At 45.9% G+C, this 21,755-nt stretch overlaps 1 protein-coding gene across 3 annotated transcripts in view; it reads right to left on the bottom strand.

Annotated features, from left to right (window-relative positions):
* Positions 1-21,755, bottom strand: part of ODR4 (odr-4 GPCR localization factor homolog) — a 48,863-nt gene that overhangs the window by 653 nt on the left and 26,455 nt on the right. For all 3 annotated transcript variants that reach the window (XM_056523637.1, XM_056523639.1, XM_056523638.1), the window contains exons 10-12: positions 17,651-17,773; positions 15,464-15,548; positions 13,417-13,614 (exon numbers count right to left, since the gene is read on the bottom strand). In XM_056523637.1, the coding sequence (XP_056379612.1) occupies positions 13,417-13,614; positions 15,464-15,548; positions 17,651-17,773 (406 nt within the window). The remainder of the gene's footprint in view (positions 1-13,416; positions 13,615-15,463; positions 15,549-17,650; positions 17,774-21,755) is intronic.

The raw sequence follows: 21,755 nt of genomic DNA on the forward strand, positions 1-21,755 counted from the left end.
AATGAGTACATAAATACACTGGTGTTACATAAGGCTTCTACAATCTGCAGATATCATGTTATAGAGCAGGAGGATCTGAACAGATGATATATACAATACAGTACAATCTGCAGGTATCATGTTATAGAGCAGGAGGAGCTGAGCAGATGATATATACAATACAGTATAATCTGCAGGTATCATGTTATAGAGCAGGAGGAGCTGGGGAGATGATATATACAATACAGTAAAATATGTTGGTATTGTGTTATAGAGCAGGAGGAGCTGAGCAGATGATATATATGCAATATAGTACAATCTGCAGGTATCATGTTATAGAGCAGGAGGAGCTGAGCAGATGATATATGCAATATAGTACAATCTGCAGGTATCATGTTATAGAGCAGGAGGAGCTGAGCAGATGATATATACAATACAGTATAATCTGCAGGTATCATGTTATAGAGCAGGAGGAGCTGGGCAGATGATATATACAATATAGTAGAATCTGCAGGTATCATGTTATAGAGCAGGAGGAGCTGGGGAGATGATATATACAATACAGTAAAATCTGTTGGTATTGTGATATAGAGCAGGAGGAGCTGAGCAGATGATATATATGCAATATAGTACAATCTGCAGGTATCATGTTATAGAGCAGGAGGAGCTGAGCAGATGATATATACAATGCAGTACAATGTGTAGGTATTGTGTTATAGCGCAGGAGGAGCTGGGGAGATGATATATACAATACAGTAAAATCTGTAGGTATTGTGTTATAGAGCAGGAGGAGCTGAGCAGATGATATATTTGCAATATAGTAGAATCTGCAGGTATCATGTTATAGAGCAGGAGGAGCTGGGGAGATGATATATACAATACAGTACAGTACAATCTGCAGGTATCATGTTATAGAGCAGGAGGAGCTGGGGAGATGATATATACAATACAGTACAATCTGCAGGTATCATGTTATAGAGCAGGAGGAGCAGAGCAGATGATATATGCAATATAGTACAATCTGCAGGTATCATGTTATAGAGCAGGAGGAGCTGGCAGATGATATATACAATACATTACAATCTACAGGTATCATGTTATAGAGCAGGAGGAGCTGAGCAGATGATATATACAATACAGTACAATCTGCAGATATCATGTTATAGAGCAGGGGGAAATTAGCAGATGATATATGAAATACAGTACAATCTGCAGGTATGTTATAGAGCAGGAGGAGCTGAGCACATAATATATACAATACAGTAAAATCTGCAGGTATCATGTTATAGAGCAGGAGGAGCTGAGCAGATGATATGTACAATATCTTACAATCTGCAGGTATCATGTTATAGATCAGGAGGAGCTGAGCACATAATATATACAATACAGTAAAATCTGCAGGTATCATGTTATAGAGCAGGAGGAGCTGAGCAGATGATATCTACAATTCAGTAAACTCTGCAGGTATCATGTTATAGAACAGGAGGAGCCACGGCTTTAAAGTTTATTATTTTATCAGAAAAACATTCTATTGTTTAGTGCTTCTTGTCTTTTGTTTCATGCAACAGTCTTAGTTGTGAAAAGTCTGTTAACAATGTAAATGACGCTTTCGAAATTAGGCAATTCACTATAACATCATTATTAAAAAGAAAAGTCATTGAAATGACACAACATGTCGCTTCTCTCCCCTCGTTCCTCACGACTGCCTCGTCACGATGTGCGTGGACGCAGACAATAGTGTCATAGAAAGGCAGCAGGGACTCACGGGAACCTCAGCAAACGTAACTTCCAGATTTTGTTTTTCTACAACAATGTTTGGCAACCAAGTGAAAGGCAGACAATTGAGGTTTTCGTGCTTGTAATGACTGAGTAATCTGCGCCAGAACAGATTTTACTTTTTTTTTTTTTTATGATTGTATAAGGAACAGTGAATCACACTGCCAAAAACATTTTAGCTGTTACATAGTCATACTAAAAAACATAAGTATTACTAAATAAGTAGAAGTAAATAAACACTATATATGAATGGTAAAAGGGAATGTATCAAGTATTTTATTTTTATTAAAATCATAATACACATTCTTATTTTCTGTCTTTCTAAGTTTTGTTTTTAAGTATTCAATTTTTTTTATTAAGGTGGCAGCCATGTGGTATATCGAGATGTTGGACTGCTCCGTGACCTGTGCAGAGGTCATTGTGTAGGGAGGGGGAGCAGGGGAGCTGCGATTGTCACCTATTGTAAATGGTCTGCTTCCATCTTATCTATAAACTGGTGTTGCCTTTCCTGACAGTGATGATAAGGAGGAGGCGGACAGAACAGGAAATGTAAGCTTATTACACCTAGTGACCAGAATGGAAACTGTAAGATTTTTTTTTTATAAATAGTATGGAATTAAAATAAAGGAAAAAACAACACTACAAATTCTTTAAAAATATGATATATAAAATAGGTTATTTTTTAACAACACATAAATAGATGTATTATTATTATTACTATTTATTTCTTTTTATAGGGCCCTTTGTTCCAAAGCTTGATATCTACTAAAGGTCTGCATCTCTGTACTGTGACATCACTGTGTGTGTCTTCTCTGTGCTGTGACATGACTGTGTGTATCATCTCTGTGCTGTGACATAACTGTGTATTATTCCTGTGCTGTGACATAACTGTGTGTATCATCTCTGTGCTGTGACATGACTGTGTGTATCATCTGTGTGCTGTGACATGACTGTGTGTATCATCTCTGTGCTGTGACATGACTGTGTTGTGACGTGACTGTGTGTATCATCTCTGTGCTGTGACATGACTGTGTGTATCATCTCTGTGCTGTGACATGACTGTGTGTATCATCTCTGTGCTGTGACATGACTGTGTGTATCATCTCTGTGCTGTGACATGACTGTGTTGTGACATGACTGTGTGTATTATTCCTGTGCTGTGACATGACTGTGTGTATCATCTCTGTGCTGTGACATGACTGTGTTGTGACATGACTGTGTGTATTATTCCTGTGCTGTGACATGACTGTGTGTATCATCTCTGTGCTGTGACATGACTGTGTGTATCATCTCTGTGCTGTGACATGACTGTGTGTATCATCTCTGTGCTGTGACATGACTGTGTGTATCATCTCTGTGCTGTGACATGACTGTGTGTATTATTCCTGTGCTGTGACATGACTGTGTGTATCATCTCTGTGCTGTGACATGACTGTGTTGTGACATGACTGTGTGTATTATTCCTGTGCTGTGACATGACTGTGTGTATCATCTCTGTGCTGTGACATGACTGTGTGTATCATCTCTGTGCTGTGACATGACTGTGTGTATCATCTCTGTGCTGTGACATGACTGTGTGTATCATCTCTGTGCTGTGACATGACTGTGTTGTGACATGACTGTGTGTATTATTCCTGTGCTGTGACATGACTGTGTGTATCATCTCTGTGCTGTGACATGACTGTGTTGTGACATGACTGTGTGTATTATTCCTGTGCTGTGACATGACTGTGTGTATCATCTCTGTGCTGTGACATGACTGTGTGTATCATCTCTGTGCTGTGACATGACTGTACTGTGACATGACTGTGTGTATCATCTGTGTGCTGTGACATTACTGTGTGTATCATCTCTGTGCTGTGACATGACTGTGTTGTGACATGACTGTGTGTATTATTCCTGTGCTGTGACATGACTGTGTGTATCATCTGTGTGCTGTGACATTACTGTGTGTATCATCTCTGTGCTGTGACATGACTGTGTTGTGACATGACTGTGTGTATTATTCCTGTGCTGTGACATGACTGTGTGTATCATCTTTGTGCTGTGACATGACTGTGTGTATCATCTCTGTGCTGTGACATAACTGTGTGTGTCTTCTCTGTGCTGTGACATGACTGTGTGTATCATCTCTGGGCTGTGACATAACTGTGCATAATTGTATATGGTAAGAAGATGAAACCGAAACATATCCGCACTCACCACTCAATATACGACTCGATGCTCCTAAGACCGGGGCTGACCGAGGATACGGGCTGCAGAGATGGACGGCGCTCAGAGGCTAACTACCGGTGTTTTCGCCGGATGAAGCGCAGATCTGCGCAAAAACACCGGTAGTTAGCCTCTGAGCGCCATCCATCTCTGCAGCCTGTATCCTCGGTCAGCCCCGGTCTTAGGAGCATCGAGTCATATATTGAGTGGTGAGGGCGGGTATGTTTCGGTTTCATCTTCTTACCATATACATTGATACCTATTTTATTACATCCGAGCACCACCGCCGACTCACTATAGGATAGAAGACTGGTTAGATGTACAATTACTCCACACCTGGTCACCTGCTAACGGCCGAACTGAACTAGTGCCATCTCAGTCCTTTTTTCTTTTCATGTACCGTATATACTCAAGTATAAGCCGAGTTTTTCAGCACGATTTTTTGTGCTGAAAACACCCCCCTCGGCTTATACTCGAGTGAACTCTCCGCCCTCAGTGGTCTTCAACCTGCGGACCTCCAGATGTTTCAAAACTTCAACTCCCAGCAAGCCCGGGCAGCCAGACTGAGACTGTGCCACTACCGCCTGCAACACCTTGCGACCCAAACCGGCGTCCGTGGACGCAAAAGTGTGCACTTGGTAGAACTTGGTGAAAGTATGCAAGGACGACCAGGTGGTCGCCTTGCAGACTTGTAAGGCCGAAGCCCTATGGCATAGCACCCAAGACGCCCCAAATAATCGCATGGAATGTGCAATGACCCGAAAAGGTCGTATGCCAGTACGATTCTGAGATGGTGGAACGGATCCACCACGAGATGGAAGCCAAAAGATGGAAGCCAAAAGATTTTGGAAGCCAAAAGATCCTTGCGATGACCCTCCGGAATCAAAAGAAGGCGTCACCCTGCCGGAAAGAACAGGTGACAGAAAGATAGATCCGGACAGCTCGAACCACATCCAGACAATGGAGGGAACGTTCCTTAGAGTTGGATGGAGCTGGACAAAAGGAAGGGAGAACAATCTTCTCGTTCATGTGAAAGGAGGAAACCACTTTGGGCAAGAAGGAGGGAGGTGGCCGAAAGACAACCTTGTCCTGATGAAGGACCAAGTAGGCAGAGCGACAAGAGAGAGCAGCCAGCTCGAAGACCCTCCTAATGAAGGTAATGGTAATGAGGAAAGCAACCTTCCAAGAAAGAACGCTAAAAGAAGCGTCCCGGAGAGATTCGAAAGGAGCCTCCCTCAAGGCGCCAAGCACCAGGTTGAGAACACAAGGAGGGGTGGGAGACCGGTATGGCAGAGCCGCATGGGCCATGCCCTGCAGGAAGGTGCGGACGTGAGAGTTGGAAGTTAACTGCCGCTGAAAGAGAATAGAAAGAGCTGAGAAATGCGCAGAAAGGAAAAGACAACCGTGGAGACAGACTGAGCCTCACACCACCGGAAATAAGCCCGACAAGTGCGGTGGTAAATCCTAGCGTAGGAAGGTTTCCGAGCCTGAGGTATGGTGCGAATCACCCCAGAAGAAAACCCCCAAGCTCTCAAAACAGCGGTTTCAACCGTCACACCATCAAATGCAGCGCCAGTAAATTGGGGTGGCAGCGAGGACCCTGGGAGAGCAGGTCGGGGTGAACTGGAAGACGCAGGGGTACATTGGTGACCAGTCGAATTACATTGGCGTACCGCGTGCATCTGGGCAAGTCTGGGGCCACCAGAATGGTGGGAACGCCCTCCGCCTTGAGTTTCCTCAGAACATTTGGCAGGAGAAGGAGAGGCGGAAAGAGGTAAGGAAGACTGAAGGACCGCCACGGGATGACGAGTGCGTCCACAAAGCAAGGAACCTGTCTGTTGTGGCAAGACGCGAAGAGGTCCAAGTCCAGGGTCCCCCAAAGATCCCAGATCTGCGCAAACGCCCCCAGATGTAGAGACCACTTCCCCGTATTCGCGGAGGAGTGGCTGAGAAAGTCTGCTTCCCAATTCTCCACACCTAGAATGTGGATCGCGAAAAGAGGGGACCCGAGTCTCAGCCCAGAGCAGAATCTTGGGACCTCCTCCCTCGCCCAGCGACTGCACGTGCCACCCTGGCGATCGATATATGCCACCGCCGTGGCGTTGTCTGATTGCAGGATGACCCTGTGGGAGAATCTCCCAGTGGAGGAGGCAGAGAGAGATGGCACGGAGCTTCAGAAGATTGATGGGGAGGTGAGCCTCCTGAGCAGACCAGCGACCCTGGACCATAAGGTCCTGAAAAACACACCTACCCAACCAGGAGACTCGCATCGGTCATGACGACCTGCCAGTGGAGGGGAAGAAATGACCGCCCCTGGAGAAGGAAGGGAGAGTGGAGCCACCTCAGAAGAGACCGACGAACTAAGGGGGAAGAAGAATCCAGCGATCCAGAATGGACAGTGACTTGTTTCACCGGGCCAAGATGGCTATCTGAAGAGGGCAATAGCGGAACTGGGCGAAAGGGACCGCCTCCATGGCCACCACCATCCGGCCAAGTACCTTCATGCAGGAGCAAATTGGAACAAGAGAGGGGCACTGTAGGTGACGGACACCTTCCTGCAGGGAGTGCCGCTTGTCCAACGGAAGACGAATTAGGGCAGCCGCTGTGTCAAAAAGGAGACCCAGGAAGACAAGGGACTGGGAGGGAGAAAGATTGGACCTTTCCCGGTTGATCACCCAACTGAAGGCGGACAGAGTCTGTACAGTGAGATGAAGACTCTCCAAGTTTTGGGACCGGCACAGAGCTTTGATCAAAATATTGTCTAGGTAAGGGAGGACCAAGATCCCCCGGGCCCTAAGGATGGCAATCACCGCCGCCATGACCTTGGTGAAAACCCTGGGAGCCGTAGCTAGGCCAAAAGGAAGATGACCCGCAGCGACAGCGAAGCGGAGGAAATGCTGATGGGCGGGGAAAATGGGGATGTGCAGATAGGCATTCTGGATATCCACCGAGGAAAGAAACTTCCCCTGATCCATGGACGCAGCCACGGAGCTGAGGGACTCCATGTCAAAATGACCTAGCCGCAAGTGGCAGTTGAGTAGCTTAAGCCCCCTTTCTTGGAGAGAACAAAGACATGTGAGTAGAACCCCGAAAAACGCTCCACTGGAGGAACTGGCACAATAACTCCTTAAGTGAGGAGGGTACTTAAAGCGACCTGAAAGGCAGCCGCCAAAGAAGAGGAACGAGGAGGGCGGGATCGGAAGAAACGATCCCGGGGAAAGGAATGACATCCCAGATCCAGGCATCCTGAACTTGCGACAGCCAAACGTCCCAGAAAAGAGACAGACGGCCATCCACCCGAGAATAGAACATGGGTGGGGGCGTCCCTTCAGGAGGAGGGAGGCTTATGGTTACCGGACTTGGCTGCGAAACAGTCAGGATCCGAAGTTCTTGGGTCCTCCAGATGAAAAGTGTTCCTGATGGCTGACACCAAGCTGTCCACCATATCAGACACGGCAGAGTGGTCCTCATGATCCGAGGAGGATTCAGACCCGTCATCTGCTACTTCCCCTGGAGAGTGGGAGCATGCGGTTGTAGCCTTAGACTGAGGCATGTGAGACCTAGAACAAGGAGTCAGGGGACCTGGATGGTCACTGGGGGAGCGGCCCCCAGAGTGGGGACGCTGCCGGTGAGTTGGTGAAGGGACATCATGAGAAGAAGGAGCGTGACCTACGGGAAGAATGTCTATCCCGAACATGCGACTCTGGAGAGGAGTCTGGCGAGATTACTTTAGGGTGCTTGTGAGAGCGCTGAGAGTGGGGGTCAGGAGAGACCGAGCGGGACTTCATGTGCAAGAAAGACCAGTCCAGGTCGGAGATCAACTGGGAAAGGGAGAGGGGGACACCGTGTGTTCCAGAGGGACATCCTGAGAAGAAGGCATAGGGGGGATGGAGTGGGGGATGGAGCGTGTGGTGGAGCAGGCGAGACAGGTGGATTTTGGTCTTGCAGCCCACACAAGAATAGTAGATGACCAAGGCTGCTGTCGCCTGTCTGGGGGGGTGGTTCGGGTCTGGGGTCGGACATAGGTGCTAGTAAGAAATAGACAGCCAAGAAAATGTGTCCCGTGGCTGGTGCTGAAGAAGCAGGCTGCAGCTGTACTGTGTCCTGTGGCCAGAGCTGAGGAAGCAGGCAGCAGAGGAGAACCTGCACGCTGAGCAGGAAGAGGAGAAGAGGGAGGTGTCAGCTGCACTGGCCAGGTGACTCAGGGACCTAGACGGCGCTCCCATTGGAGGGAGAGGAGGAGGCCCCCAGAAGCTGACCCCTCAGAAGCGCGTGCACCGTGTTAATAAGATAATCAGTGACCCCTTGGTGCGTGCGCAAAAACGTATTGGCCAGCGGGGAGAAGGAGGGCGGAGAGTGCCACCAGCTAATTCCCGGAACAGGCCGTGGCCTCAATTAATGCCCTCGCCGCCGCGTGCAAACGGAGGCGAAGTGAAAAGTAAAAAGGACCGGCGGCACGGCCGCAGCCCAGAAGGTAGGGACCACGGTCGGTGCGCCAGAGCAACAGAAAAGTAAGCGGCGGCGGGAGGGGGAATAGGGGATAGAGCTGCCCCAGTAACCCCAACTATGTTCCAGAAAATAATAAAAGATAGGGAAACCCACTTGGGGTCCCAAGGACAGGGGCCCGGGAAAAGACAGGGGAAAAAGGGAAAGGAAGAAGGAAAGAAGGGGAAGGGGGGAACATACTCATCTTAACCCGTACATACTCCCCTAGGATGTCTTCAGCCAGCTATGGTCACCTGCGTCATATCAGGCTGAAACAGCAGGACGAGCAGGGATGTTTGGGGGACCTTTGGCCTTTGGTGGGCCCCGTGCCCCTTAACCGCATATGGGGGAATAGGTAGCACCATGCTCCTGAACATCCACCTAAAAACAAGAAACAAAAAAGGAGAAAAAAATCTAAACAGGCCCTAGCTAAAAAAATATAAAAGAAGACCAGGTCTGGAGAATTCCAGACCTGTGTCTGCCTCCTACTGACACTAAGCTAAAACTGATTTTGAGAAGAGACGTTTAAGGGAGGAATATGATAAATGTATATAAGTATATTAATGGCCCATACAAAAAATATGGAGAAAAACTGTTCCAGGTCAAACCCCCCCAAAGGACGAGGGGGCACTCCCTCCGTCTGGAGAAGAAAAAGTTTAGTCTCAAGGGGCGACACGCCTTCTTTACCATAAGAACTGTGAACTTATGGAACAGTCTACCTCAGGAACTGGTCACAGCAGGAAAAATTTATAGCTTTATAACAGGGTTAGATACATTCCTGGAACAAAATAACATTAATGCTTATGAAGAAATATAAAATCCCATCCCTTCCCCAATATCGCGCCACACCCCTACCCTTCAATTCCCTGGTTGAACTTGATGGACGTATGTCTTTTTTCAACCGTACTATGTAACTATGATTAGCTCAGAGTCAGTAGGCGGGTTATATCCTGCCAGGAGGGGCCGACTTTCTTTTTGTATGCCTAGTGTCAGCCTCCTAGTGGCAGCAAGATATACCACGATCTCTGTGCCCCCCAATGGAGACGACAAAGAATTATTATTTTTTTAAATATAAAAAAGCCCTTCCTCTAAAACTAAAAAAACACCCCTTTTTTCCCATAAATTTTTTATTTTTTTTTTTATTTAAAAACCCCTGTCACATGACATAGAAAGAAGTATCGGTAATTGGTATCGGCGAGTACTTAAAAAAAAAAAAGTATCGGTACTCGTATGGTATCGGGACATCCCTAATTCTAACATTACTGTAAATGGCATCCATGTACTGTGACATCACTATATACATTATCACTGTACTGTGTACATTGCAATCTTACTGTATGGCATTAACCCTGTACTGCAGTATGCAAAACTACAACTCCCAGCATGCACCGACAGCCGAAGGCACTCCCTGTCATTATTATGCTAATGAATGCTGTGGGTGAGCGCACAGAGAGCAAAGTGCTCACCTGCAGCATTCACTAGCATATTAATGAAGGAAGCAGGGTGGGGGGAATATGGAGAAGGCAGGGGAGCTGGGTCAGCCGGCTCCCTGCCTCCATTGCGCTCTGGAGTGCAATGCAGCTGAAGATTACAGCGCAAGAACTCTGCATATACTCAACAGATTTACAGTAAGTGACCCCTCTTTGTAAAGTTGTTCACCCGCACAATAACCCTGTATACTGGGTTTAGTGCGGGTGAACAGGGTGTCAGATTCGATCTAAGCACGCGAGCACCCTGCCTATGCGAAATTTACTGTATACAACAATGACAGAGCTAAACATAGAACAATATTTACTGCACCCACTCGAGCTTACATAAGCCTACTCTATTGGTGACGTCAAAGGCTAAACTAACCGAATGGCAGAAATGAGTCCATCGAGCACATGTTCACACTTATCCGGGACACGCTGCAGGTTTTTTTCCGTTTTCAAACAGAATAAAGTAGATGGGAAATAAATCAGCGGTAAACAATTCCATTAATTCCAAAGTTTACATGTACAAAAGTAAACTCTATCCGCAAATAGAGTGGCCTCCTCCCGCCAGCTGTGTTATGCAATAGATCCAAGCGGTTTACACGTCAACCACAGGAATACTAACGCTTACATGGGTTTGACCGAATGCATAACTAATGTAAACCTTCCACAGGATGTGGCTTCGATGCCTATTGTATCTGCATAGCAAACGCCTTACTGGTCAATGACTTTGCGCGGTGTTAGATTTCAAAAATGTTAAACATATGAGAAGAAGCAGTGTAAACCTCCAGCTGTTGCAAATCTACAACTCCCAGCATGCCCGGACAGCCGTTGGCTGTCCGGGCATGCTGGGAATTGTAGTTTTGCTATAACTGGAGGGTCCACAGTTTAGAGATCACCGGTCAAGGTTATAAACTGTATTGCAGTATATATACAGAAATCATGCCTTATAAAAAAAAAAAGACCACTAGAGGTCCCCATACCATTCAAAACATAATCCTGTCCGACTTCAACATCATCTTTGTCCCAGCTGAAGTACAAGCAGGGACAAAGTCCAGGAAGTGAGGACAGGACTAACATTCCTCTGTGCTCACTCCTGTCCTATGAAAACAGAGAGGAGGGGGTTACAGAGCAGCCTGCAGTGATTGGATGAAGAGACCCAGCACAGCACAGCAGACTAAGGAAGGAAGTGAATGCATGGTGACTGAGGGTGGGCTCAGTGCTTGCCTCGGACACACCCCTTCCTAAGAATTGGATGTCAGAATGAGCAAGCAGTAGAACAGAGGGATTTGTAGCCAAATAGAGAAGCTAGACACATAAAAAAAAGACATGTAAAAAATCTACATGACCCAGTGAGTAACATATAGAAGTTTTATTGTTTTCTGTGATGTGACAGGTATGCTTTAAGGGAGTATAATTTGTCAGTGAAAAGACCAAGACAACCAGAGAACACATCTGGAAAAAATTTTTTTGTAAAACATCACAAAATCTATATAAATTTGGTATTACTGTCATCGTTCTGACCCACAGAATGAAGATAGCATGTAAATCATTGGTTGGCTTTGCCGTATATACTGTGACTATATGCGCAGAGTCTTCTTATAGAGTGAGCAATTTCATGACAGCTCTGTTGCACTGCTGCAGGCCTAGCTAAGGGTTCTTCTAAATGGGCCGACGGGCTGCAAATGAATAAGCAGCAATCTAGTGCCTGTTTGCCTTTAAAAGGCTTGATTAATTGTGCGGCTAGGCTGCATGAATGATTGCTGGATCGTTCGTGCGGCCCTTTAAATTCCTCGCTGTCGCACAAACATCACATGTTCACAGCGATGGGGCCAATAGCCATAGTTTAAATGGCCCCACTAGTCTAGTGGCATACTAGTCTTGGCAGTGATGGCCCGCTCAGCCAATTAGTGTCCACAGCTTTGTCCTGTCTCAGCTGGTGATTGGCTGAGTGGGCCGACATGGATTAGACCAGTTTGTCTTGAAAAGTGGGGGCCAGATGGCTCAGACGGGCCCAGTTCTGGAGATCGCAGAGGGTCTAACCACTGGCATAGACTATGACTAGGAGCATCTAGTTGATTGAAACGCGTCAGTCTAATGCAATATGCTACCATGATGCATAGTACTGGCTTTACTATTTTATGAATCTACAATAAAGGACATTTTAATTCGACGGAACTTGCAGAGGAACCACCTTGTTATTTCCTATATATTTGCATAAAAGTTCACATACAAGAGCGTTCTGGAGCACCTGTGTTTGGAATTTCTATACTGCCAGAGGGGTGAGATCACTTGGGATTTCTTTTTCACTGCCATAGAAGATAAGTTATTACCGGATAACCCTTTTAAGGCGGGATAGCAATACTACTGTAAATCCTATACACTGGTCCCTGAAGTTACAATATTGATTGGTTCCAGGATGACCATTGTATGCTGAAACCATTGTATGTTGAGACCATAATTCTATGGAAATCTGGTAATTGGTTCTGAAGCCCCAAAATGTCATAAAAAGTGAGGATTAAAGCCAAATAAGTAGATAGCTTATACAGATAATGCAAGTCTTTACATATAAAAAGTAAGAAAGAGCTGCTGGCATCTGTAAATCACTGTCTATGTAGAGGACAGGAGCTTCTTCAGGGTCCTGTATAGTACACAGTGTCCTAAGATGTAAAATAGAGCTTCCCCAACCTGGAGCAACTACAGTAACTGTGGCACAGGTTAAGAGTAGCACAGAACATGTAGTACCACCCTGTACTTTATGGGGCGCTACCAGACAGGGAGTCAGTGCATGCACTTCAGTAATACAGGGGTTTTACCAGTGAATGCCCATTCTGATTGGTTGGTTGACACCTGTTACAGATCTGGACTGTCCATAGCATTGTATGTTGAGTCTGGTTTCAAGTTACAATGGTCTAAAAAAGACCGAAAATATTGTAACCCGAGGCCATTGTAAGTTGAGGGACCGATGTATAAACACAGATAAGTCTCTGTATGCATCGCTCGTCAAGTCATGATCCCTGGGGGAGGCGCTGTACTAAAATCCCTTCCTGGAGACTGTAAGAGTCTACTGAGATTTCTTTAAAAAAAATACCTCCCATGCTTTGCAGCTGCCATAAAGCACACACACCCCTGCTACACTGTTTATACAGGAGAGACGTGTGCGCCACCAATAGTACAGCCGCTTGGGAAAAGTCTTAACTAGACATCTGGTGTGCGCGCCTACAGAAAAGAGAAGCCACACAGGTGCCGGGGCTGCAGTAAAACAATGAGGAGACACACTGAGTCATTCAACCAGGATACAAGTCCTGTCTTATGTCATACTCCTTACATCGACAGGTGTCCCTGCTCATTTCGGAACAGGGTTACAACAACTACATCTGTAAATGTGGAAAGAAAATGACACGGACAGATCTATCCAAGAGTAAAAAAAGGAAACTGCCAGAAACCAAATCCGGCTTTCTATTATGTTTTTTTTTAACATGTTGCTACGTACCGTGTGTTTCTCGGTTGTTCGTCTCCTCCACGAACGCTAGAGCTTTATAATGCACTTCTTGATCCAACATCTCAAAGATCCGATTCTCTAAGTCTTCCTCGGTTTCGTCTCCGAAAACATAGTCACAAAACATGACGGTCGAGCCAGGGACGGGAATGAATATGCGTTGAGGAAGCGGAGAGTGCTCCTTCTCAGACTCTACAAGAAAACATTTTAGAAAGTAGGTGAGAAACAAGATGGAACCTAATGTTAGGCGACATTACGGCCAATAATTTTTTACAACTAGAGGAAAAGTGAAGGAGCTCGATAAGGTCGCTAGGTAAATTTTTTATGATGGTTTTTCCAAACCAGGGGGCCTCCAACTGTTGCAAAACTACAACTCTCAGCATGCCCGGACAGCCTTTGGCTGTCCGGGCATGCTGGGAGTTATAGTTTTGCAACAGCTGGAGGCACCCTGTTTGGGAAAGACTGTTCTATGTAAATTTGCTGTATTTTTGCTGCGTACAGGACTCTTGGTTCATGTCTATACAGTAGTAGGCAGCAATTCATATAGTACTAATTGTGAATTCGGGTAGAAAACAGACATGGTGCACATCTACAATCTTGTATAATGATCTGATTGCTTCTCAGCATAATATCAAAAACTAACAGGTTGTTAGTATACATTTTTGATCAAAAAGTACTAGTCACTCGCCACGTCAAGGCCACCTATTTAGAGTGGGTCCCTAACGTCCCTAACATAAAATGGCGTAGCACTGGGTGGCGACCACCACCGCCGAGACACCAATGCCCACAGGGGGGAACGACCCACCGGCAGAGCGACCCCAATGCCACTCAAACCAGTCTATGGGTCGCACCTCCCCGCAGACACGGCGCCACGGCAGCAACGGACGCCGCACAGCACCACACCAGTGTGAACAAGGTGTAACAGCACACTTACCATGTGCTCCCAGTCAGACTGGGAGGCTGCTAGGAAAGAAATGGCCCATGTGCAGCTAACTACTACTTATATAGGGTTGGGCTGAGGGGGTGGGGAAGAGTGCAGCACATGTTCAAACAAAAAAAAGGAGGAGATAGAAAACACAGTGTGAATTCGGGTAGAAAACAGACATGGTGCACATCTACAATCTTGTATAATGATCTGATTGCTTCTCAGCATAATATCAAAAGCTAACAGGTTGTTAGTATACATTTTTTTCTGGTATCGCGGCAGAGGTGGTCGCCGCCCGGTGCTGCGCCATTTTATGCTAGGGACGTTAGGGACCCACTCTAAATAGGTGGCCTTGACGTGGCGAGTGGGCTTGTACTTTTTGAACAAAAATGTATAATAACAACCTGTTAGTTTTTGATATTATGCTGAGAAGCAATCGGATCATTATACAAGATTGTAGATGTGCACCATGTCTGTTTTTCTACCCGAATTCATATAGTACTGTATGCATCACTGCTCACAGTATGAATCCAATGATAAACATGACTTCCTGCTCCTGTACATACAATGCATTTCAAATCCATAGTGGTGGATTCTGCTGTGGACCCACAGCATTTCTGCAACAAAATCTGCAACACCTGCGCGTTTATTGCGAATGTCAATTTTACTACTGAAGTCTATAGGAAAATGTCAGAATCAAAAACTTTTTATTTGTTGTACATCTTGGCAAAACATTAGCCTCTCTAATATATTAAATATGTACATAATACCTAAAAAAAAATTGATCTCCTTTATATGGAAATCATGGTGGAGGGAGACTAGCACTCTTCTGTGCTCACTCCTGTCCTATTAGACTGCAGCATGAAAACAGAGAGGAGGGGGTTACAGAGCAGCCTGCAGTGATTGAATGAAGAGACCCAGCACAGCACAGCAGACTCAGGGAGGAAGTGACTGCATGGGGAGTGAGGGCGGACTAAGTGCTTACATCTTACAGGGCCTTTCCTGTGCGGAAATTCTGTAGCAAATATTAGTATAAGTAACACTACTACTAGAGCGGCGCATCCACTTTGCCTCTGTACTAGTCAGAGTATGACAGTGCTAGATGCTGCGGCTCACCGTGTTGGGATCCATTAAGGATGATATCCTCAAAAAGTATTTCACAGCGGTCTGATAAGGTATTCTGAAGATCTCTTTTTATAGCCTGTGAAAAATCATAAAAATTAATTTCCATGATTACATGGGGCTTTTTTACAATTCCTTATAGGAAGTTCATCAGGTAAATAATATAAAAAACAAGGCAAGTTCTAGGTAGCAGTAATAGAAGTCTTCAATTTACTAAAGGGGTACTCTCATGGAAAAAAAAACATTTTTAAATCAAATGATGCCAGAAAGTTAAACAGATTTGTAAATTACTTCTATTTAAAATTCTTAAAGAGCAACTGTTATGGAAATTATACCCCCAGACTAATACCATGATAGTATAGATGATGATACGTGTAATGCAGCTGTACTTTTGTCTGCTGTTTATCACTCTTTATTAGCAGGAAAATAGTTTTATCGCGCGGTCAGCAACAGTCGGGTAGGCGTGGCTGGGGGTCGTAATGACCCGCCTCCGCCACGCCTATCCCCTGTAAGTGAGAGCTGGACCACTGTGTGATTGACACACAGGTCCCCACCCCCGATGTCCATGATGTGCGGGCCGGCGTGACTCCACTGAGCCTATACATATAATGTGCACCTTTATGTTATATGATATACAGTGCCCGTACTCCTTTCTTCTCATGGTGCCGGAGACGCGCTGCTTCTGCTCTCACTATAGGCACAGAGCTCGCTCCCTGCCTCTAGCACTGCGCAGGCGCACTGAGCTGGTGGCAGACAACGGGAGCGAGCTCTGTGCCTATAGTGAGAGCAGAAGCAGCGCGTCTCCGGCACCATGAGAAGAAGAGGAGTACGGGCACTGTATATCATATAACATAAAGGTGCACATTATATGTATAGGCTCAGTGGAGTCACACCGGCCCGCACATCATGGACATCGGGGGTGGGGACCTGTGTGTCAATCACACAGTGGTCCAGCGCTCACTTACAGGGGATAGGCGTGGTGGAGGCGGGGCATTACGATCCCCAGCCACGCCTACCCGACTGTTGCTGACCGCACGATAAAACTATTTTCCTGCTGATAAAGACTGATAAACAGCAGCCAAAAGTACAGCTGCATTACACGTATCATCATCTATACTGTCATGTTATTAGTCTGGGGGTATAATTTCCATGACAGTTGCGCTTTAATCCTTCCTGTACTGATCAGCTGCTGTTATGATCCACAGGAAGTTCTTTGCTTTCTGAATTTCCTTTCTGTCTGACCACAGTGCTCTCTGTTGACACCTCTGTCCATTTTAGGAACTGTCCAGAGTACAAGCAAATCTCCATAGCAAACCTCTCCTGCTCCGGACAGTTCCTAAAATGGACAGAAGTGTCAACAGAGAGCACTGTGGTCAGACAGAAAGGCAATTCAAAAAGAAAAGAACTTCCTCTGGAGCATACAAGTACAGGAAGGATTAAGATTTTTAATAGAAGTAATTAACAAAGCTCTTTTTGGCACCAGTTGATTTAAAAAAAAAAAATATGTTTTCCAGGGGAGTACCCCATTAAAACAAGGATAAAAACCAAATGCAAGTTGTAACGTTTTTTATATCTGTTGATAACGCTTGCACATGGTTTTTATCCTCATTTAAAGAGGTTATCCCGCCAAAGACAACTTATCCCCTAACCAAAGGATAGGGGATAAGATGTCTGATTGTGGGGGGCCCACCAATGGGACCCCTTACGATCTCTGTGCAGCACCCGCATTCTATGCAGGGCTGCATCTCCAGTCTCAGAAAGCGCTATCTTTCCGAGACTGGAGACGTGACGTAATGCCATGCCCCTCGTGACATAACGCCACGCCCCCTCCATTCATGTCTATGGGAGGGGGCGTGAGGGCTTGTCCCGCCCACACTTCCTGCATTTGGACTCCTCATAGAGACTCACAGACAGGGACAGCATTTTTTTTTTTATTCAAAAACATACACATTTTTAAACAATGTATATTACAAATATACATATAATAGTATTATCTACATTATATCAAACATTTTTGTTAACGACAGGTACACTTTAATAAACTGAGGTTCCAACAAAAACTAAATGGAATACGTAAGGTGCTGTTTCTAGTACTGATCTCTCTTGTAATAGAGGACATGTTTACTCCCAACTGGCTATGTAGTGTCTGTTTTCAGAGTAAAAGATGAGACCACATCTTACCTGTGTAGCGTCTCTTACTTTTGGCTTGCTGCTGCTCACATACCCTCTACACTTTACCACTCCTTGAATCCTGAGTGTAGACTTGCAGATTTGGACCTGTGCTGTGGAGCGATTCACAGAATTCTGCAATGATAAAGACAAAACAGGCATTAGTAAACTCAATGGGTGGCATGGTGGCACAGTGGTTAACGCTATTTTCCTGGGTCCACCAAGGACAACAGCTGCAAGGAGTTTGTATGTTCTCCCTGTGTTTGCATGGATTTCCTCCAAAACTCCAAAACATAGTGATAGGCTAATTTTGAATTCAGATTAAAAGCCTCAATGGGGACAGGGACCAGTGTGAATGATGACAAGTTCTGTACAGCACTGCAGAATATGAAGCTCCAGAACAAAAATAAATTATTATAAGGGCAGGGTCACACAGGGTACATCTGCAGTGTATTTCATGCTGTCAATGTGCCAACACAGAAGGACTGCAGAGCCAGCTCTCAGCTGCGGCCAGGTAGCTCTGTGCGTCCGCCCGTATTCCACAGTGGGAAATTTGCCGAAACAAGCGGACATACAGAGCTTCCCTTTGTGATTGCCGTCAGCGCATCCACAGCGTGACATACATTGCGGATGCGCCCCATGTGACCCGACCCTTAAAAGATTTTTCCAAACAGTAAAGGTAGGAAAATTCTTGCTGTGTTTCTAAACTCTAGGATAAATAAAACTTACCATACAAACAGAATACTCAGAATAAAAATCTGCTCCCTAACCAGACCATGTGTTCCTGTTCCCCATCCTTTGTCACTTATATATTTTCTCCATATTAATATGTGCATCAGCCTAAACTATCTCTTCTCCTTAGATAGAACAGTCCCTATACCCTTTATATCACCAAATAAAAACATAATAAACTTAAAATGAATATATATATATATATATATATATACACATATACACACACACTTACCTGTGAGTTGCCTAAAGTGAATGTGTCATTGTTTAAATTAAGTCTTTATGTTAAACATTTATTTTTGAGAATTTTTTTCTAATTTTCCTTCTACTTTCTATATTTTAAAATAATCCTGAAATCTTGCAGTTGTTACTGGCCAGCTGCCTCTCCTCCCCTGTTGCTGCTGAGGCTCCTGGGGCAAGGGGGATTGTGTTCTCCTCTGCCCTAAACTACTAAAGAGCATATAATACCCTACAACAGTGGTCTCTTCCCAACCCTGCTTTCCATCTCCCCTATCCTCAGCTGTTGCAAAACTGCAAAAGGCTGTCCAGGCATGTTGGGAGTTGTAGTTTTGCAACATCTGGAGGTTGATAGTTTAAAGACAACTGCCATATTATATGTCGCAGTTTGGGTACATTATGTTATAGGGTGTTATATTTTGCAGACTGGGGCATAGTAGAAGCTGTATAATACCTTATAATATACTGTACCCAGACTGCGATACATTATAGCCTGTAATACTGTACCTTATAACACCCTACAATACTGTACCCGATAACACCCTATAATACTGTACCCGATAACACCCTATAATACTGTATCTAACACCCTATAATACTGTATCCTATAACCCCATATAATACTGTACCGCATAAAAACCCTATCATACTGTACCCCATAAAACCCTATCATACTCTACCCTATAACACCCTATAATACTGTACCCTATAACACCCTATAATACTGGCCAACTAATAGATTATGAAAATAATCATTAGTAGCAGCCCTACTGAAATCCCTTTTTCTTTTTTAAATGAGATTTTTTTACACTTACCGTAAAATCTCTTTCTCGAAGGATCCATTGGGGGACACAGACCGTGGGTGTATGCTGCTGTCTCTAGGAGGTATGACACTATGGTAACAAAGAAGTCGGCTCCTCCCTGCAGGATATACCCGCGTCCAGGCCCTGAGGTAATCAGTTTTAGTACCAGAGCAATAGGAGAGGACCGACAGGTCAAGGAAAAACACAAACTGTCCGGGAACCAGACGAAAATATATAACTGAACACACCCTTGGACAGAGAACCAAAGAGAAACCCAAAAGGGCGGGAGCTGTGTCCCCCAAAGGATCCTTCGAGAAAGAGATTTTACGGTAAGTGTTAAAAAATCTCCTTTTCTCTATCGGCTCAATTGGGGGGACACAGACCGTGGGACGTACCAAAGCCGTCCCTTTGGTGGGCAGATAATCAGTCAGGCAGACGGCTGTACCACTGCCGCCTGCAGAAGACTACGGCCCAGACTAGCATCAGCCAATGCAAAGGTATGAACCCGGTAAAACCTCGAGAAAGTGTGCAAAGACGACCAAGTAGCCGCCTTGCAAATCTGCGAGGCCGAAGCTTGTTCTGGAGAGCCCAGGATGCTCCAACAGAAACGGGTAGAATGAGCCACAACCCTGAAGGAAGGAATCTTCCCCCTACAGCGATAGGCTTCCGAAATGGCAGACCGGATCCACCGAGAAGTGGTAGCCTTGGAAGCAGGTTGTCCGTTACGACGAACTTCCATAAGGACGAAAAAGGAATCGCACTGACGAAACGAAGAAGAGATAGAGAGGTAATACCTAACAGCCCAAACCACATCCAGTTTGTGGAGTAAATGCTCCCTAGAATGAGAAGGAGCGGGATAAAAGGACAAAACAACAATGTCCTCATTGAGATGAAAGGCCAAAACAACCTTAGGCAAAAAGGAAGGATCTAGCCGGAAGACAACCTAGTTCTGGTGAAGCACCAGAAACGGAGAATGGCAGGAGAGAGCTGCCAATTCAGACACTCTCCGAATGGAGGAGATAACAACAAGAAAACGCCACTTTCCAAGAAAGGAGGCGCAGGGACACCCCCCCAAGGGGTTCAAAAAGTTCACCTTGGAGTACCCCCAGAACCAGATTCCAGTCCCAAGGGGGAGAAGGTGACCGATAAGGAAGGGCAGCATGCACCACTCCTTGAAGGAAGGTCCGGACATGAGAATTAGAAGCCAGAGGACGCTGGAAAAGAAAGAAAGGGCCGAAACCTGACCCTTAAGGGAACTGAGAGACAACCCCAGTTCCAATCCCGACTACAAGAACGAGAGAAGACGGGAAACCGAAAAGGTAACAGGCCACAAGACCTGAGCTTCACACCAACTAAAATAAGACCGCCAGGTATGGCAATAAATTTTTTGCCGAGGAGGACTTGTGAGCCTTGAGCATGGTGCGAATGACTTGGGAAGAGAAACCGCGGCTCTCAAAACTGCGGTCTCGACCGCCACGCCGTCAAAGCGGAGACGGTAATAGGGGTGGAACAGGAGACCTGAGATAGGAGGTCTGGACGATAGGGAAGGCGCAACATTAAGTCGTTCAGGAGCCTGACCATGACGACGTACCACGCCCGCCAGGCCCAGGCTGGGCCACTAGAATGGCAGAAACGTCCCACTGAGAGTTTCCTCAAGACCCCAAAAAGAGAAGAAAGGGAGGAAACAAATAAGGTAGGGCAAAGCCCGACCACCAAATAGACAAGGTAGGGTAAGGCTCGACCAAGAGAGAGGAACGCTTCAGTTGTGGCGGGACAAGCAGAGGTCCACACCTGGAGCGCCCCAGGGGTTGCAGATCACAGCAAACACCCCTGGATGTAGGGACCAGTGCCTTGGACGACTGAGGACCGGCCGAGAAGATCACATCCCAGGGACGGCCAGACTGAAGTTAACAGAGATGGCCGGAAACCTGAGTTCCGCCCAGGAGGGAAATTCCCAAGAAGCAAGCGAAGAAAGAATTGCACTAGGCCCCAAAATGTTGAAGGGGAAAAAGTTTCTCGGTGGGCCAAGACCCCAGACCGGGCGGCCCCTGAAAACACCTCCCCAGTCTTACAGACTGGCAGGGATGGACAGGAAGGAACACCCCCGAAAAAAATGAGGGGGAAAACGAAGCCACCATAGAAGGGACCAACAAGACTGACGAGAGAGGACGATTTTGCGGCCGAGAGACGATGGAGACCTGTCACACCGGAAGAAAATCACCAGTTGAAGAAGTCGGTGATGAAACTGGGCAAATGGGACGGCCTCCACGACCGCCGCAAATCAACCCAGGACATCCATGCAAAAGCGAATGGAAACTGGAGCAGGGAGCCGAAGGCATCAGAAT

Source organism: Hyla sarda, chromosome 6 (assembly GCF_029499605.1).
Source record: "Hyla sarda isolate aHylSar1 chromosome 6, aHylSar1.hap1, whole genome shotgun sequence".
Taxonomy (NCBI): Eukaryota; Metazoa; Chordata; class Amphibia; order Anura; family Hylidae; genus Hyla; species Hyla sarda.